This window comes from Rhododendron vialii, chromosome 4a (assembly GCF_030253575.1).
Source record: "Rhododendron vialii isolate Sample 1 chromosome 4a, ASM3025357v1".
Classification (NCBI taxonomy): domain Eukaryota; kingdom Viridiplantae; phylum Streptophyta; class Magnoliopsida; order Ericales; family Ericaceae; genus Rhododendron; species Rhododendron vialii.
The window spans coordinates 18,061,775-18,087,507 of record NC_080560.1 but is presented as its reverse complement, the minus strand read 5'-3'; the positions used below and the strand labels follow the sequence as shown (position 1 = coordinate 18,087,507).

The following is a 25,733-nucleotide window of genomic DNA, read 5'->3' as shown; positions in this document are numbered from 1 at the left end:
TATTTTTGACTTGTTTCGGACCCCTAAAAATAATCGAAGCCGCTCATTTAATTTAAAATGCTTTAAAGTCTCTACCCAAAATCAGCCCAATCTGATATCGGTAAGAGCGTTTGCGAAACGTCCAACTTCGTCCTAGAATTCAGGCTTGAATTCTAAAGCAAAGTTGGATGTTTCCTAAACATCCTTAGCGATATCACATTGAGCTGATTTTTGGTAAGGACCATAAACAAACTATTTTGAATGTAATGAGCGGCTCCGGTTGTTTTTTGGGACCCGAAACGAGTCTAGAATGGGTCTGTGCGCTGGTACAGATCAAATCTGTACCAGTATCCTTTCTTCTATGTATAACCTTGAATATGGATGGAATTTTACATGTACATAATGAAAATTTTGCAACTTGTACATGTAGAAACTTTTTAAAAGTACTATAAACTTAAATTACATTATGTTTTTACAATTTTTTATATGTAAGAACTCATTTATGTTCAAAATAAGAATTCTATTTACAGTTCTAGACTTGTATGAGAGTATAAATATATATAATATTTCCGACTCGTACGTGAACGAGCTCGAGTTTGACTCAAACTTAGGGAAGCTCGGCTCAATAAATTCAATTGAGCTCGAGTTCCCTTAAAAACTTAATGAACAAACCTAAACATTTTGAAACTCGGCTCGATTTGGCTCGTTTTAGCCCTACTTCTTGCTATGTTTTTATGGGGTGTTTCCACTAACCAACAAAGTGTGGACCACAACTTTTTTGTTTTATCCTCATTCAAATTTTTTTTGAATTTATTAGTTTTGCGCCAAACTTTTATGTAATATTGATCGTCTCGATGAGAGGAATCGAAAAAGTAAAAAATTATGACTTTTATACAAGTATTTGGAGAAATATCCAAGCAAAAGCTGAAAAAGTCAATTTTTTGGACTTTTATTTTATACGAGGAAAAATGAAAATAAATTGTTAAGTTAAACCTGCATGTGCAAGTTAATGAAAACAGTTTTATCTCTACAAATGTTTTTATCATAAATTTTTGTTTTTACATTATTTTGGTCAAGAAAAAACTTGAGCAAAAATCAAAATAATGATGAGTTAAAGTTGATATCGTTCATCTAAGCCACCTAAACTGACTAAAATATATTCAAAAGCTACTCAACTAATAGCCAATTGATTTTAGGTTGGAATGCTTCAAGAAATTTAACATGGTATCAAAGTTAGTTTTGGGTGGTCACACCTCGCATGGTTATGTACCTTCCGTCACCCAAGTGAAATCTCCTCGTCTCTGCAATTTGAACCTTCACGTGAGGATGAGTGTTAGATTTTATCGCATGTCGCTCGTCTAAGTCACTCAAGCAAGCTTAGTTGTTATATTCTAGAGGTTATTCCACCTATTGCCAATTAATTTGAGGTTGGAACCCTTATCAAGTAAAATTTAAGTCGGACTCTGCATTGTAAATTTTGGTGAGTATTAAAAATTTGGGAAGGATGGAAGAGTAGTTTAGCGGTGATTTATATGGTTTATATGTATACTAAATAACATCGAACGCAAGCAGAGTGGCCGGAGTGCAGTTGGTGCCTCCTTTATATTCCGATACACATGGGCATGGTTTGATTCCAGTAAGCACCCATCTCCCTCCTCAAGTTCCCTAAAATAGAGTAGATTATATAAGTTTAACGAATGGCAAAAAAAAATCAAACACTCTATTAGAATAGTTTCCATACGGGATGGATGTATAGTTATATATTATAGAATTTAACAATATTACAACCACATAAAATTAGAACGAAATAGATTTATTTACTAGCATTTCCCTATTTACTAATATCATTGACTAAGCAATTTTTATACTAATAATACCCTCACCTACCTGACAATTCTTCCCCTACCTGAAAATTCATAAAGCTTCCCTGAATGTCCAATTTTAAATCTGTTAGGACCGTTACTGCCAAACAAAAGACTGAAAAAAGGGATATTCAAGTTAAAGAGCATACCCGTCATCAATGCATTTCTATCATTTTGCAAAAAAAAAAGTTAAAGAGCATACAAATAGTATTCTCAAATTACTAAGTCACGCACAATATAAAAAAGAAATGTCTAAAATATATATGATAGTAAAATCCGAAATGAAAGTATTATTTTGGGTATGAATCTCGAACAAAAAAAAAGTGAACAAAAATTGTATTAAAACAAGATATTGAGTGAGGGGTGCATATCACAAAAAAAAGTAGTCCAAAAACACGAACTAGAAATGCTTCTTCTCTTTCGAACCCTTTCAAATACCTAGTAAAATTCTTCTCTCCTAAAAAGAACGTCTCATATACTAAGATTTTAAAAATTAAAAAAAAAAAACCCCTCTGAAATTGTAAGAATTTTGATATCTCATGTTCTTGTTTCTTTTAATATTGGGTCATGAATTTTACTAACGAGATTTAGAATATTCAATTATAAATATATTTTATTTTGCACTTCGAACAACGAAATTTAGTTGTATTGGATCTAATTTTGCACGCCTTTGCAAGCAGCCCATTCACTAGTAGTCTATAAAATAGCGTAAGCATGATTTCATGCGTGGAAGCAAAAATGCACCAGATGTGACAGATAAACTACTTGGGTGGAAAGTTCAAAATATTCGATCAATAATGTACAAATCGTGACAGCTGATAAGCACTTTGATCTTGGAGTAAACGCAATGCAACACCATCTCATCTTCATTCAAAATGCAACAGCGGTTAATTAGTTATCGGTGTCGGATTAACTTGAATTTTTATGGGGCTATGCACTCAATAAACTAAACAAATAGGCCGATTTTGATCAAATAACGAGATACATAATGAGCCCCACGACGAGATATATGTTATTCACCAATGCACACCACACATCCTTGTCTCCATGTAAAGTGACTCTAGATGATGAGTAATATTTAATGGTACGTCTTGAAGTACTGAGACGTGGTACCCCAACACTCTTTTTCTCTACCAGACATTCTTGTGTTTTGGAGCCCACCACGTGCTCTCTTAGCACTCGTGGCGGTGCTCCAATGTCACCAGATAATCAAAACATTGGGGAAAATTTCAAAATATCCCCCAACCTTTATTCTAATTTCAATTAGACTCCTAACCTTTTAAAAAAATCAATTTTACTCCTAATGTCATCTTCCGTTAATCAAAACACCCCCTTCCGTCTGAATGACTAACGGATTTCGTTAAAGGCTCCGTTAAATAGCATCTCGATCGAATTTCGATGATCTTGCTGCTCAATGTGATTAGAATGCGATTTTAAGGGTATCCGCGAGTAATCAACAAAAAAAATGACCGGGAAGGGTTTCATCTGAACAATTTTTTATTGAATAGTTCAATAAAAAACTGCTCAAATCAAGCCATTTCCGGTTAATTTTTTTGCTGATTTCTCGCGGGTACCCTTAAAATCGCGTTTTAATCACATTGAGTGGCTCGAATAATTGAAATTCGATCGGAAAAGGGGAGGTGCGGACAGAAGCAAAATCCGAACGTCCTGACTTAAACAAAATCCGGATCGGTCTGCACCTCCCCTTTCTCAATCGAATTTCTACGATCTGAGTCGCTCAATGTGATTCGAACGTGATTTCAAAGATACCCGCGAGAAATCAGCAAAAAAAATGATCGGGAAGGGCTTGATTTGATCAGTTTTTTATTGAACTATTCAATAAAAAACTGTTTAGATGAAGCTCTTTTCGGTCATTTTTTTTGCTGATTTCTTGCGGATACCTGTGTTCGAATTATCGGAAGTTGATCGGAAAAGGGGAGGTGCGGACTGAAGCAAAATCTGGCGTCCTAACTTGAACAACATTCGGATCGGTCCGCACCTCCCCTTTGCCGATCGAATTTTTATAATTTGAGCCGCTTAATATGTTCAGAACGTGATTTTAAGGGTACCAAATGAGAAATCAGTAAAAAAAGACTGGGAAGTGCTTCATCTGTACAGTTTTTTATTGAATAGTTTACTAAAAAACTGCTCAAATCAAACCCTTTTCGATCATTTTTTTTTGGCTGATTTCTTCGATGTACCCTTAAAATCATGTTCTGAACACATTGAGCGGCTCGGATCATCGAAATTCGATCGGGACGCTATTTAACGGAGCCTTTAACGATATCCGTTAGTCATTCAAACTGAAGGAGGCGCTTTGATTAACGAAAGATAATGTTGGGAGTAAAATTGATCTTTTTAAAAGGTTATGAGTCTAATTGAAATTTAGAGTAAAGATTGGGAGTATTTTGAAATTTTTCATTTTTCATTAGATAAGAACACAGTCCAACAAGAAGTAGAAAAAAAAACAAGAAGTTGAAAAAGAAAGAAACTTTAAAGAAACAGTTCCCCCCAAGCTACAGCTGCTTCCGTGAAAGCAAGGTTAAAGCGGGATGAGGAGGTTCCGCCTCCTCGATTGGGAACATTATCTCGGCGCCAAGCAACAGAATTAACACACTTTATGGGCTTATGGAAATCTTGTATATATGTGTATATATATCTACTCAATTCAATCATAAATGCATATAAATAATAAACCCAGTTCACCAGCCACAACCCCAACTCTCTTCTCTCTCTAGCCGGTCGTCTCCGAAGACTATTGGGTCTTTCAGGTAAATGCTGTTCACTCAATTCCATTTTATAGTAGGAAAATTTGTGATCTTTGTATCAAATATCAAAACCCTTGCCGGCTTTTCTATGATGGGTATTTCTCTATAATCTAATGGTTAATTGATCCGAGTTGCTTTATAATCATATTGGGTTTGTGCTATTGATTGCATATATGGTCAACTTCTTAACAGTAATAGGGATACACACAGTTAGCATCCATAGAACTTTGCAAGACTTTACTCCCTCTTTGTCCCCCTATTTGACCAGTTTCAATACAAATTGGGCAATATTTTCCACAAGTTTTATGAACAGAAGCTCTTACTTTCGTATTGATCATTCCTTACCTTAATTTTGAAACTCCTTCTTGGAAAAAAAAAAAAACTAAAGTGAAATTTTGAATCTTGAATGGTCTTCTCTTCAAAGGAATGTCATGTTCACTCTCTATGCCATTATATTACAGTTCTCTCATCTTATTTGGATGGTTTCAGCTCACCTTATGAAGACTAAATTTTGATGATGATAATAGGAGGTTGTAACAGTTTGTGATGTTTGTGCTTTCTTCTTTGATCAGAATATTTCTGAATGGACTTTTTTTTGTTATATCAGCGAATTGACTTTTTTTGTCCCTCATTTGTTTTTTGAAGCAATGAGTTGTTTCAGTCGAGTCATCCCAGGGTTCATTATTGGGCTCTGTGTCTTGTATCAATGTTCTGCATTTGAGGTTGATACTAATCAGACAGCTTGGCTGTTCGTAAATGCTTCTGAAGCTTCTGGACGTAAGATACCCGAAACTCTGTTTGGCGTTTTCTTTGAGGTGAGATTACTAACTCATTCTGATCCGTCTTTTGTGCATATTACGTGTTTGTTACAATTACGGCTGTCTTTGGCACGTTGTTGATCTCCTAACTTTGTTAGTTATACTCAAATTCAGTATTGTTTTCAATACTGTTTCGACTGCTATTTGTACAACCCTCGATCCACCCTTTGTCTTCCCATCTTTGGTCAAGGTGTCACTCGGATTGATGCCCTGCAGTTTCCAGAATTATCTTTGCAGAAAACTTTTCAACAATTATTTCTGAAAATCTAAATGCTCATCATTCGCATTCGAGCTTGCCAGAGTTTTTATAAGTACACGTTATGAACAAGCTTCCCCCCATATCACCACTCACAAATCCATCTCACAGTTTCTATGAACATGTTAAGGAGAAAACATGTAAGTTTTAGATTTGAAGTTGCACAAATCAGATCTACTTAAACCATGTGAATGGTTTGAATGTATTAAACTATGAGGATTGTTAAATCATGTGAATGGGATTGGCAAGGTATGCATCCCTTGCAAAAGTACACGGCATCCATGCCAGATGTAGAGTTACTCACCAGATGTTATTTTGCTGTATATACATTTGATGGTGGACGACAACAGTTCTTTGAAATGCTATGCAGGAAATCAACCATGCTGGGGCTGGAGGGTTATGGGCTGAGCTCGTCAGCAACAGAGGTCAAATCTAATTCCTCTGGAGAATTCATTTGCATTCTTTTTCCCTTTCCTTCTTTGCAAAGGGGGAAGGTTCTCTAAAATTTTATTGTGCTTAAGCCCAAATTTTCTTTAGTTGAAAAAATGCGTGTCTCCATTTGACATCCTTGTGGATACATGGAAATAACAGATTCTTTTTGCGAAATTTGAGTTTCAGGTTTTGAAGCGGGGGGCCCTAATACTCCCTCCAATATTGATCCTTGGTCTATCATTGGGAATGAGTCATCTCTTGTTGTATCAACTGACCGTTCATCATGCTTTGATCGAAACAAAGTTGCTCTTCGAATGGATGTGCTTTGTGACAGAGACGGCTCCAATGTATGTCCAGATGGAGGGGTTGGTGTTTATAACCCTGGATTCTGGGGCATGGTAAGAACTTACCATCCATTTTAGAAGACTTCCAGTAACCCTTTTCCCCTCGGCGTATATGTAGCACGGAAACTTGTTAAGACTTCGATATCCATTTCTAACATGACTTTTTTTTTACATTTACTGATCGCTTGACATATATGTCTAGCAGGTCATAGTCACCTCAAAATATCTAAGTTCCTAAGAGTACATAGTTAAGAAATGAATAAGTAGCTATTGTGATATATAAGGTGTATGGATCTTATGCGTAGGATATCAGGCTGCATCTTCTATCGATCTCAGAAGCAAATAGTGTGGTGGAAATAAATTTGTTATCCTTTTTTTTTTGGGATAACTTAGGTGTTTGGGCCAGCTTACGTGCACCTCGACTAATCCTGGGGGACCAATTCCACCGTCCACTACTGGGACTCCAATTAAAGCCAAAGCAAAGCTTTATATGCACTAGCCAAAAGGAGTTGATAGCATGTGACAGGTTTCGAACATGAGACCTTAGGAAGGAGCAAACCCCTAAGTCCTAGGCTGCGAACGCAGCACCTGTCTTCTTTATGCTTTTTACAGCTATATTTTTTGATTTCGTCATGCTTTGTCCTGTAGTTCAGTCTCCCATTTCCCGTGCACAAATAAACATAATCTTGTTTTCTATCTTATGTGACATGGAATGGGTATCTGTTTTTTGCTTAGCTCGGAACATGGTCTGATGGGGTGGGCTTATAGAGATTGTGAGTCTTGTATAGATTTCTCAAGGAGAAGGTAGAATGTGATGTGTATTGAACTAGTTTTCGTAGAAACTGTACACAATGCACAAGTTTTACTTTTACTTTCAGATGTATGTTTGATAAGAATTCACCACCGCAAAAAGGCCAGAAAGTCCTGAATCGTATCATATCAGTTTTTGCCTCGTTATCACATCCAGTAAATGCATCTGTTATTCCTGAAACATACATTGTTTGTTGGATTTTTCTTTTAAGTGCCATGTTTTAGGGCCGCCAAAAGGGGCTTAGTCAATTGTGGATAATAGCCACATGCAAATCTTCAGCACTCCTGCAAATCCTCCAGTCTGAAACATGCAGCTCATCCTATATAAGCCTGTTGCCCCATTATAGACCATATAACCATACTAAACAAGCCCTTTTTCTTTTCTTTTTTTCTGTTGATAGATAATTGTCTAATCCAGTGCCGATAGCTCATAGAATTCAGTTTCATGCTACACTTAATAGTTCTTTTTTTGATAGGCTACACTTAATAGTTCTTAAGAAAGAGAACCATATTGATGACAGTTTTTGCTCTCATCCTACTATCTGGCCTGTTTTTTCTTTTAGTTTTGGTTTTGAAAATTTTCTCAACTGATAACTCACTGATTTGTTTCCATCTGGATCATTTTTCTTTCTGTTTTCTCAGAATGTTGAACAAGGGAAGAAGTACAAAGTCGTTCTGTATATCCGTTCATTACAGTCAGTTAATATATCGATATCATTGACCGGCTCCAGTGGGTTGCAAATGCTGGCTACTGCAAACATTATGTGAGCTACATTTGGGCAGTAACTACCTTTAGCAAATGTTTAATGTTTTGTCATGTATGTTTAACCTGCATTTTGGATAGTCAGAGTGCTTATGTTGTTCTGACAGAGCTGCTGATGTTTCAAACTGGACAAAGACTGAGATTCTTTTGGAAGCGAAAGAAACCAATCATAATGCAAGACTGCAATTAACTACAAGCAGAAGAGGAGTTGTATGGTTTGACCAAGTGTCAGCTATGCCCTTGGACACATACAAGGTTTGTGATTCTTGTATAAGTCATCTTGTTTCTAGTAGTTGAAAACTTGGAATACTTGTTCCTGAAAGAGGTTAGTAGTCGTAAATATGTTAGTGTTCTTTGTTTGCATATGCTTAATCTTTGTAATTAATTTCTCATATGATGTGTGGCTTTATATATTTTTCTTCCTATATCTTCAAGTAACAAATTAAAGAATTGTAGATGATCTATGCATCTCCTGAAATATTACGTTTTCTAATGATCAATTGGGAGTGACGTTTGGCAATATTATAGATTGCTTTTGTTGTTAGCTTTAGATTTTCCCTGGGATAAGGATTCTATCTGTACAATCTGGTTTAAGAAGGGGATTTTGCATTGAGAACTACCATTCTTTTCTCCCCAGAAACAGCCTATTTTACCCAATAAATACCCCTGCAATGTATTGAAGTGCGACATCCTGGAGTAATTGTTGATTATCATAATGTTGCATGGCTAAACAAAGAGTGCAGGGTGTCACTTACCTAAAGTGGTTTCCATGTGATTATTTAGTTTTCAGTCATTTCTATTTACCAATTGCGCGTCCACGGATTCCTTTCCCCCACCCACCACCACCCCCACACAAAAGGTCATTTTGCAGAAGATTAATCCTTGATAGGAGGAAACTATGTTGTCTAGTTTCTAAAATTCTGTGCATATGTGTTTTACTGATATTGACAACTAAAAGAAGTCGTTTGTATGAATGAGATGTGACCAATGTGCCGTTTGAAGTTTTCCGTGGAAGCTAATTCAATGGCTTTCCATACGTAAGCTTTATGCATATTTCATGTCTGCAACCATGGTAAACTATTCTTTGGATCTTTGAATTTATTTTCAATGTAACTGGAATTAGCTTTTCATCTTGTCATGTAATTCTATGACTTTTGGACTTCAAATTCTTTAATATTCAAGTCCAGTTCATTTACTTGAAAATTTCCCTATCTACAGAATCTACTTTTAGGTTTGGTTTCCATGGAGGAAGAATTAATTGGGGAAAGGATTAGAGGTCAAACATATAATTGTAGTACATTCTCTCTAAGGAATTAAGTTAATTTTTGGTAGCTATGGGGTTTAGTTCTCCATGACCTATTTTTATCCTTTTGACAACTTTTATCTTGCTACAGGGACATGGTTTCCGAGAAGATCTTTCTACCATGCTTGCAGATTTGAAACCCAGATTCATCAGATTCCCAGGTACTTGTGTCTTTTTGTTCTGAGGGCTGTGAAACTTGGGTTGTTTCGTGTACTTGTATAATTGGAGTTCATATTTTAGTTTATATGGTTTACCATTTGTGACCATAAGTTTCATTATTGCTCATCATGTTTTTGTTGTTATCTGTGAGGATCTTGTGAGGGTTTTAATGAGAGGGTGCCACCTATTAAGCGAAGATATCCAACGGAGCGAAACTTGAAAATGTGGGTTGCTTGCAATTTTGTGCTCAAATGATGTCAATTTTTATTTTTTATTTTAGAACAGCAAACGATGTCATTTAGATGGACGGAACCCAAACGGCCAGAAAATCTGAGTCTTCACTTTTGTTTCAGTTCCCATTTCAGCCCAAAACCTTGTTCTCAACCAGGACAGCTATGGCCATCCGCCAAAACTTCACCAAATTCACCCAACAAAAGTTTTTATCCATTTAAAAATTCATAAATTTCTACAAATGAGTTACAATAGGAAGACACGCACCATTCCATCGCCATCTTACAAAGTCCAAAGAATAACAGGGACTAAAACAGAGCTTGGCTTGTAGAGTCTCCCCTCGATGCCATGAGCCGTACAAATCGTCCAATGCATTAAAATATACCTTGATTTGGAGTTTGGCTTGTCATCTGGTTCTATTTCTATCAATACAATAGAAACATGAAAGAAAATGAGAAACTATTATCTAGGAATTTGCCAACCCCTAACTCAGCTATTTTATAGAAACATAACCCACATTTGATTAAATATCTCAACAAAAAATCGAAACAAAGAGAGGAGAGAGAGATACTACAAGATAATAGTGTACATTGAACCACCCATCATTGTCTCTGCCCACCGTTGTCAACCTCGGATGAATCAAAACGGGGAACTAACGGAGAAGACTCCGTTAAAGAAAGAGTGTTGTAACCAACAATTTTTATGAGCTGGCAGAATTTCTTTGTTCTGGACTGTTGGATATCTTGGCTTATTGGGTGGCACCCTCTCATTAAAATCCTCACAAGATCCTCACATAGGATTCGAATCCGTCTTAAATGCATCTTCTGATTTGCATATTAGACCTTTTCTACAAGTAGGTCATGATTATTGAGTTTCTTTTAGTTGTTTTAGAGCAATATGGAGCTCTACACACAGGCAAATTGTTCAGATCTGCCTCATGCACTGAATTTTCTTTTTGTGAGTATGCAAGAACTCAGAAGAGTTCCACTGCTTTTTTCGCTAGAAAAAAAGCAGTAAAATCTTGCCATCCGATAAAGTTAGTATAAAGTATTGGGCTTTGCAACCATTACAAGCTTGATGTCTTTTTTCATGAAATTGGGCCTTGCAACAATTGCATGTGTGGTAAACGTGATACGTAATAAGAATGGACATGCATTCAATGGAAGAACAATTAAACAGTCCAAACTTGATGTTGTCTCTTAACCTGAATTACATATATCTCAGTTGCTATGTTAGATCTTTTGATTTTCTCTCTGTGGGGACCTCGTAAGAAAATTGATCCAATTGATATTACATTAGGTGGGTGTTTCGTTGAAGGTGAATGGTTACGAAATGCATTCCGGTGGAAAGAAACTATTGGGCCATGGGAAGAGAGGCCCGGACACTTCGGTGATGTTTGGATGTACTGGACTGATGAGGGACTTGGTTACTTTGAGTTTCTTCAGGTATTATCTCATGCTGCTGTGCTGTTTAATTTGTGTTTTAAGTCTTGGTTAAGTCAATTGTGGTTTGTTTCCATTATGCCTCTGCAGCTGGCAGAAGACCTTGGTGCTGCCCCGGTTTGGGTTTTCAATAATGGTATCTACAACTACTTACGATGATCCAAATAGTTATTAGAACTTTTATCAACCGTGAATACTTTTTATTTGATCTTTGTTTTTCTTTGTTGGGGTTATGTTCCACAGGAATCAGCCATAATGATCAAGTAGATACCTCTAGCATTGTGCCTTTTTTGCAAGTATGTCTGACAGCTTGCTGCTTCATGTGCACATGATCTTGTGTTACTTTACTAAAAGTCATCTTAGCTATAGAGAATAATGTGAAATGAATCGTTATATTTTCATTTGCCATGGATGTTACTGAAATTTGCTATCAGGCATCGCACGAAGGCAAGGTAACTCAATACACCTGAGTGAAAGAAAGAAATACTCGGGGACTTATAAATATAGACTAAGAAATATATTTGTGAATTGTGATTGTATGAGTATTTTCCCTTCTATTTAAACTTACCTTTTTCGTACTTTCTTTGGGTAAAAGTGGTTTGGTGAAGAAAGCGTTAACCCATTGCGGAAACCCATTGACTCAAGTATATGCTATTGAACTTGGCATGATGTGTTGACTGGCCGTCTCTTTATAATGAGTCATGCAGCTTTCTTAACGTGGAGTGGCTAGATCTGTGAGTTATGTTTGATGTCTCAAATTCATCTATTTGACAAAGCTGCTATTCTGTCTTACCGTTAGGTAACTTGTACATATTCCGAATCTGTTAACATAATTTTAAGAAAATGTGTAGCGCTACTGGTAGTTATATGTTGTTTTCAACTTCGCAGTGTTTGGGTCTTCCAGAAGTAAGCCTTGTGCCCTTGGTGCCATTGTGCCAAATATATAGCAGTCTCTACTCTAAATTACTTCATTCATTGATATCATTCATTTTCATCGTAGGAAATCCTGGATAGTCTTGAGTTTGCTAAGGGTGCTCCTGACTCAGCATGGGGTTCTGTTCGAACTGCAATGGGACACCCTGAACCTTTCGACTTGAGATATGTTGCTGTTGGGAACGAAGACTGTGGGAAGAAGAATTACCGTGGTATGCAATTAATCTTGTCAATTATTTTTGTCTTTGTAACATATATTAGTTGTCAAATACCATCCAGTAATTATGGAATTATAGGGGATAAATGACTTTTTGAACTGAAGATATGTATTTTAGGAAGTTACTGCACTTATTCTATTGTTGGTATATCGGCTGCTCACCCCTTTTAGGCTTTTGCGTAGTTTTACCGTAGTGGGCTTTAATCATGTTATTGCAGTAGCGTGGTTCATAATCTACCCTAACGGTGAAGCTGCCATCACAAGATAGATATCAAAATCAAATAGTGCAAAGATATAGAATGTTTGTAAATCTTAACTTGCTTCTGTTTGGGCACATTGCAGGAAATTACCTCAGGTTTTATGATGCTATTAGACATGCCTATCCAGACATCAAATTTATCTCCAACTGTGATGGCTCTACTCAACAATTGGATCACCCTGCCCATTTCTATGATTATCATGTAAGATATGAATTGTCTCACTTTGCAGCATGTACATTTGAAATTTCTATTGTTCTCCAGGTAAAACTTTGGTTTTCGGTTTGTGGTTCAGCTACGTGACAACATACTATCTTATTCTTTGATTTGGTGGCCAGATTTATAGTGATGCAAACACGGTGTTTTCTTTGGCTCATAAATTCGATCACTCATCACGCAGTGGTCCAAAGGTGTGTTAATCTTCCTTTTGATAAAAATCAAACTGCTTTTGACAATATTTTGGAAAAAGAATTGAAAAAAGGGGGTCTGAAGAACGGGTCACTATTGATTGATTTCCAGGCTTTTGTGAGTGAGTATGCTGTGACTGGAAAAGATGCTGGTACAGGAAGTCTTTTAGCAGCACTGGCTGAGGCTGGTTTCCTTATTGGCTTAGAAAGGAACAGGTCCATTAAACTCTTCCAAGACTCCGTGCTCTTTACTATTTCTTGATGTGCATCTTTTTGGCTTAAACTGTGCACTTACTTCTTTTCTTCATTTTCTTGGCTGTAATTATCATGCTTGTATTAGTTTCTGGCATTTTCGTTATACAACACTAGATCGTATGGCATGCACTTTTGTTTTTTTCGCAATCAGTAAATATGCTTTCAAACAGTTGAACTGATGACTATATTAATAAAAAAATTATGAGAAATACATTCATGTTGGCTGGTTTATGTATAGTCATCTAGATCTTATCAACTTTATGCTAGCTTTTGTCTTACATTGTCATACACTGCTAAAGTTACTGAGGATTTGAATTGGATCCTCCAATGCAGCGACGTTGTTGAAATGGCAAGCTACGCACCTCTGTTTGTGAATGCCAATGACAGACGGTACATTTTCCCTTCTTTTTCTCTACAACTTTTTCATCTGATCTCTTAATGTGTTTCTGTAATAATTTAAACTAGTATGCTAATATATGTTCAATACAGGTGGAACCCAGATGCAATTGTTTTTAACTCCTACCAGCTGTATGGAACTCCTAGTTTCTGGATGCAACGCTTTTTTTCGGAGTCAAGTGGTGGCACTCTGCTTAATTCAACACTACAAGCAAATTCTTCAAGTTCCCTAATTGCTTCTGCTATTGCTTGGAAAAACTCTGAGGATAACAAGAATTACTTGAGAATAAAGGTTTAGTTTACATTTTCTCTTCTAATGTTCTTGCTTAGTCCCAAATACACATGAAGAATATGATCACAAATGTCAAATTGAAGTTGGGTACTAAGTTTTTCAAATATTTGGTGCCGATATCTTCTTTGACCATCAGAAAATGCTCTTCAAAGTTCAAACCCTACATGTGCCTATTTTGATGCATTGATGCCTATTCTTAGAATTGACCAACTGATCCGCAACTATTGGACTCCACTGCCTCAAATGCCCAAATCTGAGCCTGAAACTGCTAACTGAATGTATGTGTACCATGCTTCCAAATCTATCACTAATTTAGACAAACTGTAAATATTAAGGTGACAGCTTCAGTAGGTCGCAGTGCACCCGTATGATCAGTACCATAATATGTAGTTGGTCTTAATCCTCAAAATATGTTGTTAAGTTCCCATATTTTATCATCCATTGTTCCGAATACACCCTTTTGTTCTATTTAATTATGTCATTGTTATCAGGAAATACGATTTATCACGCTTGTCTTTTTTGTCCTTTTGCTGTCAATGGGTTGATTCACTGGATTGTGCTTGATAGCTGCGGATGACGTGTCATCATTTTTTGTGTTGTTATCAAATATGACATCCTAATGAAGTGTAGACAAAATATTTACTTGCCCTATTATGTTGGGAAGCTGTGATAATAAGTTCACAAGGCCTGCAGATTTTAGTTGCTGAGTGACTGTCTTTGGTTTGTCATCTCATTTACATCCTCGTTTATTTGGGCCGAATATCTTGTTTTCCAGATCGTGAACTTTGGGAGCAACATTGTGAATCTAAAGATTTCAATTAATGGAATGGAGCAGAACACATTCCAATCACTTGGATCAACAAAGACTGTTCTCACATCTAGCAACCTGATGGATGAGAACTCCTTCAAAGAGCCAAATAAGGTATCTGGGTCATCTTCAAATTCATTACTTTTCAATAAAGAAGAAAGCTAACAATTCGTCTATGTTATTAGTACTGTCCAGTGTCTTTTATCTCCTACATGTCTTGTTCAATTGTGAGGTTTCCCCAATGTGACCTGGCGGTCACGGGTTTGAGTAGTGTAAGACAGCGTACATCTAACCCTTCCCCATCCTCTGCAATAGCGGAAGCCTTGTGCATTGGGTTGCCCTTTTTTGTTTTGTTCAGGTGTTGCTGGCATCTGTTATCCTAATACTCGATTTTAGAAACTGCACATGTAGAACTGCGAAAGGCGCAAGTATGTGGAACCCCTTCTGCAAAGTCTTCTCCTACTTTGTGGTTCACTATATATGACATGAATCATTTCTTGACGATCCACTCTATACATTAGGAAAACAGGCAACTGATGATCCACTCTATACATTAACAAACAAGATTCAAATTTGTATAAAGATGGAGATAAATTCAAAAAAAATCGCCATCTTTTGCTGTATTACCATATTAACCTCCCCCCTGCGCGTTACATTTGGAAAGCAGGCAACTAAAAAGAATACATGGTTTTTTTGCTCTTTTCTATTCTTACGCAGGTGTCTCCTATCAAAAGTCTACTTGAAAATGCTGGTGTGAACGTGGAAGACGTACTCTCTCCACATTCTTTCACTTCTTTTGATTTGCCAATAGAATCGAGAACACTCTGGATCCCACGAACTGATTCTAACAGCAAATCTTCTATTTGAGAATCAATACGGTAAATGAATATGATAAGTGGAGGTTGGTTTGGCATCTCAGCCTACCAATTCTGTTGTTTAGCTATCTCAAAGATAATTCTCCAAACTTATGTTGGTGGCCTGATGTTGTAAATATTCTCTCTCTCTCTCTCTCTCTCTCTCTCTCTCTCTCTCTCTCTCATTTTGGTTTTTTCTTGTACTTCTTTTGTTAATTATGCTGGGGAAACTCTACTTGTATGATCAGCAATCTTACATAAATAAGTTTTGTTGTATTATTATTATTTTTTTGGAAATCAACTACAATAAAAGGAGTTATAATGTGGTTTACTACAACCCTCGATTCTCTACTGCCCACCACCATTAGTTGTGGTTTTTATTTTAATTTATATGATAATGAGGATCAGAGAATCAACCAGAAACATACCACCCATCCATGCTTAATGGAGGATGGAGCTACAAAGGGGCCTATTAATCCAGGTACAAGACCCCCCAGCCCCTTAGAAGCCAAACAATGAGCAACTTCAATGCCCATTCCACCAAATAAAAAGTGGAGTGCAAAACTCAAGTGAGCTCTGTAATTTGTAAAGCTAGAAGGCTTTTGTTCAAATCATATAAAAACCAGACTATGGTAATTCCCTTCCACTTAAATGTTGACCCAGTCTCCAATATTGTGATCCCCTTCCACCGTCGTACAATTTAGGGCTTTCTTTTCTTTCTATCAGAGTCTGGAGAGCTGAGATTGAGGTACATGGTTGGACTTTTGCCTTTGTAGTGAGTCCTTTCATTATGATAGTAACGATTAGCTCCGATCGATAATGATACAACCTTGGTTTGGTCGAACTTGCAAGTTGGCTCAGTTAGTTGGGTACTTCTTCCAACCTCACTAAGGTCTCGAGTTCGACTTAACGTCTACTAATTTACTAACCTTCTAACCTATATTGTATGACTTTCTTGCTATTCCCTAAAAAAAAAAAAAAACCTTTGGTTTGGTCCGCCAAAATTACTGACAAATCCAATTTCGTAAAGTAAGAATAAACAATAAGAATGGTAAATTAAGTAAAAACGCACTAAACCTCATATGGTGGTCACTAGTCTCACTAGCCTCAATAACCATGAGTAAAGTGCTGAAAGTATGTGAGAAGTGACTTACCAAAAAAAAAGTTTGTGAGAAGTGCTTGAAAAATACGTGGGAGGAATTACCGTGTGCAAAGTGGATTGGAAACTCTTTATACTCCGTATTTTGGGGATATTTATTCCAATCTTATTTGGCTAGACAATATGAGAGAAAAGAAAATAGAGTGTCACATATATTTTTACCAGTTTAACCTCTCCCTACTCTCTAAAATACTCTCTCTGTATATAGTTTAGGGTTTCCTGGTAAGGGCTTTCTTTGGGGAGGGACGTCTCTCTCTCTCTCTCTCTCTTTGGGGTGGGGTGTCTCTCTCTGTTTAGTTTCAGTTTGGTGTTCCCGTTTCTTTCAATGTCTTGGGATTGCATCGACAATTTGAGGGGGGTGGGTTGCAACCAGGGACGGAGCCAGTATTTCATAAATGTGGGGGCCGGACTATGAACTACGAGATTTTGAAATTTCAAGATTCGATAATTTAATAGTTTGTTTGGTTTAGATTTTGAGGGAGGTTTTTTGGATAATCAGTGGAGAGAGATAGAAAGATAAATGAGATTAATAATTAAAGAAAAAACTTATGGGAGACCATTAGTAGAGAGAGAAATTGGGTTTTGGGACCCAAAACGAATACATTCTTAAGCATTTAAATGTCTAAATAACATTCAATACAAACATAATTCTTAACAAATAAAAAATAACTAAAATTTAAATTTAAATTTAAAAAAAAACCCCGAAACAACATGGGGGCCGTGGCCCCCATATGCCCACAAGTAGCTCTGTCATTGGTTGCAACGATGATGGTGGGTTGAGGACATGAAGTGGTGGTGGGGTGGCGACGGTGACAGCATTTTATGCCTTGGGACAATTATGTATTTCAGTTAGATTAGCAGGGTAAAATTGACAATCTAAAAAGTTGATCTCCCCAAATAATCCATTCTCACGGAATCTCACAAAAAATACAAAAAAGCTATGAGCAAGGACAATCCGCAGGGACAAACGCGTTGGCCCCATTTGGATCCCGAAAAAATCTAGAAAAATATCCATAAATTTTTGAATATTATTTATGGGGCCCTGTAAAAAATCAGCTCCAGTGGATATCGGTAAGTATTACTTTTGGATAAGTAGGGGCGAAACTGCTTAGTTCGCCCCTACGAATCCAAAAGTAATACTTACCGATATCCACTGGAGCTGATTTTTTACAGGGCCCCATAAATAATATTCAAAAATTTATGGATATTTTTCTAGATTTTTTCGGGATCCAAATAGGGCCGAACGCGTTTGTCTTTGCGAATTGTCTGAGCAGATTGTCCCTGCTCATAGCAGGGCTGCAAAAAATAGTGATAAACAAAATGGGGGCATCTAAGAGGTTCTTGTATCTCACCTATTCTCACCCTCTCTCCCCAATTCTCATCTATTTATAGCAATCCAAACGCAGGAAAGAGTCTCCTCTCTCTCAGCTTCTTTTTTTTGCTCACAAACTCTCTCAATCCAAACGAGCTGTAAGTGGTCTCTCAGTTTTTTTTCTTTTCTCACAATCCAAACAAGCTGTAAGTAGTGTCAGAGTAATTTTACCCCAAAAAAGCTAAGGAGACCGATTGGGGAAACAAACCGGGGGAACCGATGGCCGCATGATCTATTCTGGGTCCCGTACGAATAATCTAAGACGTTCAATATTTTTTCTTAAAAAAACCGAGTTGGCCTCGTGAAAAATTAGCTTAATTCGATATGTGTAGGTGTTTGATCCAATCTTTAATTTTTTTATAAATCTGAAATCTGAATGAAAAGTATAAGATTGAATCGAACACCTATACATATTGGATTAAGTTGATTTTTTACGGGACCACCCGTTTTTTTAAATTATTCACACTTTTTTCACTTACAAGTTTTGGGATTTTTTTTCTCTGTGTACAATTCTTAATAAATTCCTCTATCTATCTCTCTCCACTTATTATATCAAAGTTTTTTCTCAAAAATCAAAACCAAACAAAGAGTTTCTGTTTCGAATTACCTTCTTAAAAAATAAGTACTTATTTGTAATTTTTAAGTTTGAAAATAATAAGTTTACTTAAATCAAAAAATATACAATATGTATCTAGTTTGATAGATCTCGATGAGATCTATCAAACTCTGTAAAAAAAATTAAAAATTTATTTTCGTAAATCTATTAGTATTTTTAAATTTAAAAATAAAACCTTAAAAAATAAGTATTTTTTTTAGAATCCGGAAGGAAAACAACTCGGATCATCCGTAGAAAATCCAAAATGGGCCATGCGGACCCGTCGGTTTCCGTGCAGAACTGTTTTACCCCGAACAAATAGTACTCCACTACTCCTTGAAACTGACGTGAAAATCCCATACCCGGCACCACCTGCTCCCCTCTCTTCCCACTGACATTGTGCCCACTAAAAAGCCTTCCCCCCCCCCCCCCCCCCCACTCTTCCTTCACCAGTTTTCACCACCCCCAAATCCCCCCCTCCCCCCCCTCTCTCTCGTAGGAGTATCACACACAAGAAAACTGAACCAATCAGAATCTCATGGAAGACCCACGTCCCTTTCTGGGCAGCAATGCAAACACAAGGGTCACACGAACCATTGCTCTCTCACTACCCATCATCACCCGCCTCTACTCCGCCCTTCACCGTATCTCAATCGGAGACCGCTTTGACCCTCAATTGGACTCAGAGGGCTATTATGACAGCGATGATGATCCACCGGCCGCCGATTACGGCGGCTACTCGAAGCCCTTTCTAGTGCTTGACGTTATATGGAACCTAGCCTTTGTCTTGGTGTCTGTGTTTGTGCTTTTGATTACTTTCCGAGAGAAACCCTCCACCCCTTTGAGGGTTTGGATCTTTGGGTATGCTTTACAGTGTTTGTTGCATGTGGGTTTTGTGTATCTTGAGTGCCTGAGGAGGCATCAGTCTCGTTTTAGCGTTGGGCTTGATGGGTTTCCATTGACTGACACTCGCAGCAGGTTCGTTGAATTTTCTATATCCGTTTCTTTTTTCTTTTCTTTTCTTTTTTTCTTTTCTTTTTCCTTTTTGGTAATGCAGAGCGTGCCGAGCCAGCTTGCGCACACCTCGGATTAATCCGAGGTGGATTAATCCCTCACCTCGGATTAATCCCTGCAACCCCTATCACAGCCTTTTCACAGTCTTATGCATGTGGGTGATGAGTCGCAAGAGTTGCTAGCAAGGAGAATTGGACTTGAGACCTAAGGAGAATTGGACTTGAGACCTTAGGTGGGAGTAAACTCCTAAATCACAGGCCAAGACCACCAGGCCAACCCCTTGGGTTATATCCGTTTCTTTAATAAGTTTGCTTGTTTATCTTTTATTGTCCGTGGTCATGATAAATATTTTGTTAGACTTGATAGGTGTCGATAAATATTTTGTTAGACTTGATATGTGTCGATAGTGTTCGACTGTGTTTTTGGTATGATGAAATGGGTATGGATTCTTTCTGTTGTTGCTGCTGTTGTTGTAGTAGTTGTGTTGTTGCTTCTACTACTAACTGAACTAACTTGCAAACACTCTTATAGCTAATATAAGTTGTCAGCAAGACTTTTGACAATTTGCTCTGCTTTGTATGAATTTGAGTGACATGTAATCACTCTTCTCAATAAGATGGCACTAAATACATTTGTCAAAAAGAGATGAAATTGAATCTAAACATTAGAATTTTGGGTTCCTCCTGAGACAGCGCATATACTGCAATATAGGAAGCAAGGGGGAAAGATTGACAGAAGATGGTAAAATGATGTCCTAAATTCGATTTTGGGTCTTGACTTCAGTGTTGGTGGAGGCAAGTGACGAAAGTAAAGGGTGGTTAACTCCTATCATGAATTGATAACCTATTGCTTATGAGGGTGGGGATTTTATCCCTCTAAATAATGCAAAATGTCAGGGTAAATCTGCATTAGGGTTCTAAATTTTCCCCAATTTATGGATTTGGTCCTTGTTCATTAATTACTTGAAGTCTTGAACATTCGAGTTCTCAACCTAGGATGCATTTTAGCAACGTATATGGGATGAAGGATAGCTTAAGAGGACAAAGAACTTATGTTCATTCTATACTCTTTACCTAGTGGAAGGTCAATAACATGTTATCAGGGGAAAAAAAGGACATGTGAACTGAAGACAAAAAAGAGAAAGCACAGCTTTCGTTGTTGGCCTTTTTACAGAGATCTCCTCCTGTTTTCATTCTTACTGAGCTGACGAGCATGGTAAAGTGTCAAGAAGTAAGTGGAACTGCTTGGAATTTGTCTAGGTAACGGTTTCTTGTTATTTTTTTCTTACCTTTATTTCTTCCCTAATTACACATTGGGAAAGTGAAACAATTTCTCGTAGTCGCAGATCTCGAAGCCATTAAACTTATCGAAGAGTTTACTTTGCAAAATGGATGATAATATATTTGCTTTCATATCTATATTTAGTATCCGCCTTCAGATTGTCTTACAACAGGCAAGGGCCTTCTTTTCCAAAATCTGCTTGTCCCCTTTAGATGTTTATGTTTGAAGCTATGTATACCTACGACAGGGATGAAGCCAAAAAGTTGGTTTCTGGTTGAGAATATGTTCTGGCATAATTTGCTCTGGCTTCAAGTGGGGCCTCCTGCTAGTGGACAGTGGGTTTATAGTTCCCAACAATAGTTGAGGTGCGCGTAAGCTAGCTCGGACACTCGGTTATCAAAAAAATGGCCTGACATAAGCGTCATAGAAAAAGACAAATAGGAGAATCCATAATTCAATACCATTCATTTCTTCTTACTGATTTCAATGGTTTATCCAATTTTTGAGCTATATCATAGAAGGATCTTAGATCATAAGTGATTATACATCTTTGTTAAAGGTGCTTTATTGTTTGTATTCTTGACAGAAATTTAAAAAAAAAATCTCTCCCTATGGTTTCTTTGTGAAATAATTGCCCGTGACATTATCTCTAAATCAAATAAATCAAATGGACGCTATCAGGTAATATGTAAATAGCTTCATTATATTTGTATACATTACAGAAGTACTGATGACATAGAGGACCAATAGAAGACTGGTACAAAACTTTGGGGAGACTCTCAATATTCACGGTAAAAGTATTCCTAAATTAAAGAGCTAACGAATTTTAGAAACCTTGGGGGTAAGGGGGGGTGCTCACCCCCTACTAGCTGTGTGACCTGTTCACTCTCTTCATTAGACTGGTTCTGTGTGAATTTTAAAATAAAGCGAATCAGTGATTCCAAAAAATGAAATTTGCATCATATTGCTGTAGTCAACAATACATCAATCCATGATCCATCAAGCAAACTGGGAACCAAACCAAACCAAACCGAGCCTCAAGTCTCAATCAATTGGGGTTGACTACATGAATTCTTTTTTCTATTGAACTCTGTTGAGGTGGGAAGCATTATAAACGATTCAAGAATTTGTATTTTAACCCTGTTTTATGTCTTTTGTTTTTTGCAGCATTGCGAAGAGGTTGGAGTCGATGAATACAGTGATTTCATCCATCTGGTGGGTGTTTGGATTCTATTGGATTGTTTTAGGTGGGCAAGCACTTCTGGAAGATTCTCCCCGTCTTTATTGGTAAGAGCCATGCGCTTAGATTTTGAAGGACCCATTACAAGTCCACATGTTTAACTAATATGTATCTCAATGTGTTTTTTCTAATGTTGAATGACCCATATTATTCAAGTTTTCCGAAGAAAAAATTTATTCGGGATATGAATTGTGCACATATAAGAGAGAAGTTATGACAACACGGTTCCACAACCACCTCCATTAACAAAGTGTTAACTAAGGGACTACAATCTGCCATTAATTCAAAGCCTTAGAAAAATATTATTTACATTTCTCCGAGAATAAATAAAACAACTTAGGCCTAAACTTCAAATCCCGTCTCGTGCTACCACTCTTGCATCAGTAGCCAACTTGCAACATAAACCCCCAGAAAGTATACAATACGATGAGAATAGATATGCTCGACAATAAATGAGACCAACCAATTAACGACACAGAGTCAACAACAATTCACATAATACGACCTCATATCAGGTCCTCCTCAGTATATGACCAGTGACCGGCCTCACTAGCCACGCCCAGCCTATTATGAGGCCTCTCGGGCCATTAGCACAATAGGCATATTCACTCGGTCACATACTAAACAGTTCCACGGCACTCAGCCCCAATATATTTTACATAACTCGACTCTTGCAATGAATTCGGATGATTCAATAAATTGCGCAGGCCACAGGGTATTCAAAAGGAATGCAAAATGGGACCACATAAAAAATACTCCGGAGATTTAGAGCATAGTATATACTTCCTGGCTTGGGTACCTTAATCTACCGTAGACATTCGATTCCAATTCTCACGTACTCGGCTGCTTCCCCTGTTCGGCCTTCTCTGTTTCTATCCCCCAAAACTTCAATCAAAACCGTCTTCTTTGTATAAAGAAGAACGACACCAAGAAGAATTCTTGGGTGGACACATGTCCATAAACTAACCTACTTTGTCTCTTATTAGATCCATTTCCAGCCTACACGTTTCCACACACATGCACATTTACTGCCAGTTTGAAATTTATCTTTATCTCAATAAAAGTATTCCAATCAAAGTAATTTGATTCCACTAAAATATAGAATGCACTTTCATGGGTGTTACAGAAGTAAAAAACTCTAAGCCACTATAATTGTCGGCCCAATCTGTTTTTCTTCTTTCTTTTCTTTTTCGCTGACGCTTCCTGGTTGCTTTAGAGGTTATGAAGAGGAGATCACTCTCCTAGAGGATCTAGAGAGTATCACTGTATCACAGGAGGATCCTGGTTCCTCCTCCCTGGGGGCCTTCTGTAATCATATCCCTCCGCACACAAGCACTAATCTGGATGATGATGATGAATTCGTTTGAAGGACTTTTTTGCAGATTTCCATGGTTCATCATTTCTCCTTTGGTCCTTGTTTCGGTACCACAGAGAGAATTCCACAAATGAGACTCATTGCCCATAAGTATAGGGTTTAGGAGGCGTATGGGTATCCAATTAAGTCTTCATACCATCGTATTGTTTTGTTCAATCCATTATGTTTGTGTTAACCTGTTCAGTTTGCTTTATCTTACTTGCACATGTTACATAATACTATATTTTAGGGGTTATCACTATGTGGTGTGGTATTGATGTATATTGTTAAAATGCTAAATGGTAAGCTGCAATCCAAATTATACATACTACTTATAAGCAAGTCATTCAGATGAATTTACAATGGTCGTGATGCTGAGTATAGTTTTGCTTTTCCTACTTTTATTTGACTAACAAGCATATGCTTTTCAACCAAACTGCAGGTTAGCAGTGGTTTTTCTGGCCTTCGACGTGTTCTTTATGGTCTTTTGCATTGTGATGGCTTGCGTTGTCTTCTTCGCTCTTTTTTGCTGCTTTCCAGTTTTGGCAACAATTGCCTATGCAATGAGAATTGCGGAAGGAGCATCTGAACATGATATCAGGACTCTTCCAAAGTTCAAGTATCGCTGGGCTAATTCTTTGAGGACACCTGGAAATAGTAGGATGCAAGAACCTGTTGAATTAACCACTGAGTCAGGAGGGAGTGATTCCACACCTGAACTTCCTCTTCATTCAGAGGATTCTGTAAGCATCTAATAGCCCTTCATTTTTCTCTTCCTTGCAGAACTGTTATACTCAAATGATCTTTATAATCATGCCAATCTTCCACTGTCTCCATTGTCAGTATTCATCCTAAGTAGTTTATTTTTCCTGCTTGTTTGAATTCGTACTTTGTCCTTCATGTCTTTCTATTTAATGTTTTTCATAGAGGAAGTTGATAGACATACCAGTCGTGCTATTAGGAGGCTCATGACAAAATCTACTGAAATTTTGTTCGGTACATATTTTCAAATTGTTTGATAACTTCAATCGATGAGGCCCCATTTTGGAAATTTTCCCCACCTCATGGTGTGACATCTTTTTAGTCCATTTTTAAAAGTGTTAAGATAAGAATCCTGTACTTCGGTAGGTGGGTGGAGGTTTGAACTCCAAATCTTTCACTTGGAAGAGTGGAACGGGTTGGTATCAAGGAATATCCATTCTACCTTTTACCATTCCGTGACCTGAACATCTGGCAATAGGGGAGTTTCAAATATCAACTGAAAGCTCCCAGTGTCTTGACTATAGATGTAATATCAACCCAGGTATGGGATTGTTGATCGGCTGAGTTTTACTACGTACATGGAAGGCTACAAATGAATCCAGTCGGATTGCCCCTGCAAGATCACCACTCTCTCCCTCTCCCTCCCAAACTAGTACTCAAATTAGCTTTCTAAGTTCATGTTGATATACATTGTGTGGTTTTTACTCTACTTGTGGAGGATGAATAGCCCATTATGTCCTTGTTGTGCATTTAATTGGTAGTATATGATTTTTATCACTATAAGTTGCGTTTGCGTTTTCCTCGAAAAAATTCTATATGATTTTCTCCCCCACATATTATGCTCCTCTAAGCAAAGGAGAATCAACTAAACATTGGATTAAGTAACTCATAGTTAAAAATGGTTGTCTTTTGCTTTTGTAGGAGTGCTGCATATGCCTTCACCAGTATGTAGATGGGGCAGAGCTGTGTGCCCTTCCCTGCAGACACCATTTTCACGTTGGATGCATCAGCAAATGGCTCCGAATAAATGCTACCTGCCCTCTATGCAAATTCAATATCCTCAGGGGGGATACCTTAGTCTGATCCAACTCCTCCTTCTGGGGTTTCAACTCTCATTTATTATATCCATATAGGGAGAAAAAAGCTGAGGGAAATAGAGATCAAGATCTTGCTGAACTGTCCATAAAGGATGGGAGAGAATTTCTTGGTATCAAATTCAGGGGTCCAGCTTAATGTAATTGTATATGTGGATTTTTCATCTCTTTTTGAACTTGGCCTTTACCCCTTCTGTGCATAGAGTTTTTATCTTTTTTCTTTAGCCGACTCTTGAATTGTTCTGCTTTGGTATCCCTAGTCACTGATTTCATGTT

General features: G+C 37.4%; 2 protein-coding genes and 1 long non-coding RNA gene across 4 annotated transcripts; 2 read left to right on the top strand and 1 right to left on the bottom strand.

Moving 5' to 3' along the window:
* The first annotated feature begins 4,309 nt into the window (after positions 1-4,309).
* On the top strand, positions 4,310-15,923 carry LOC131322750 (alpha-L-arabinofuranosidase 1-like). 2 transcript variants are annotated; one of them, XM_058354197.1, is made up of 18 exons: positions 4,310-4,612; positions 5,255-5,424; positions 6,054-6,108; positions 6,302-6,513; positions 7,912-8,033; positions 8,140-8,287; positions 9,427-9,496; positions 11,025-11,170; positions 11,258-11,303; positions 11,411-11,463; positions 12,168-12,312; positions 12,660-12,778; positions 12,913-12,984; positions 13,094-13,197; positions 13,570-13,626; positions 13,726-13,924; positions 14,700-14,846; positions 15,450-15,923. In XM_058354197.1, exons 2-18 carry the CDS (start codon positions 5,257-5,259, stop codon positions 15,597-15,599), a joined length of 2,013 nt encoding a protein of 670 aa, XP_058210180.1. In that variant the 5' UTR covers positions 4,310-4,612; positions 5,255-5,256; the 3' UTR covers positions 15,600-15,923. The 2 variants fall into 2 exon arrangements, with proteins under 2 accessions (XP_058210180.1, XP_058210179.1); XM_058354196.1 differs by lacking the exon at positions 4,310-4,612 and adding an exon at positions 4,987-5,139.
* On the bottom strand, positions 15,584-16,697 carry LOC131322756 (uncharacterized). The gene is made up of 2 exons (XR_009198951.1): positions 15,791-16,697; positions 15,584-15,751 (listed from the first exon to the last, which is right to left on the bottom strand). It is a non-coding gene; the product is annotated as an uncharacterized LOC131322756 (long non-coding RNA).
* Positions 16,698-19,061: 2,364 nt separating this feature from the next.
* On the top strand, positions 19,062-25,733 carry LOC131322753 (E3 ubiquitin-protein ligase At1g12760-like). The gene is made up of 4 exons (XM_058354206.1): positions 19,062-19,690; positions 22,175-22,294; positions 24,044-24,344; positions 25,285-25,733. Exons 1-4 carry the CDS (start codon positions 19,251-19,253, stop codon positions 25,444-25,446), a joined length of 1,023 nt encoding a protein of 340 aa, XP_058210189.1. The 5' UTR covers positions 19,062-19,250; the 3' UTR covers positions 25,447-25,733.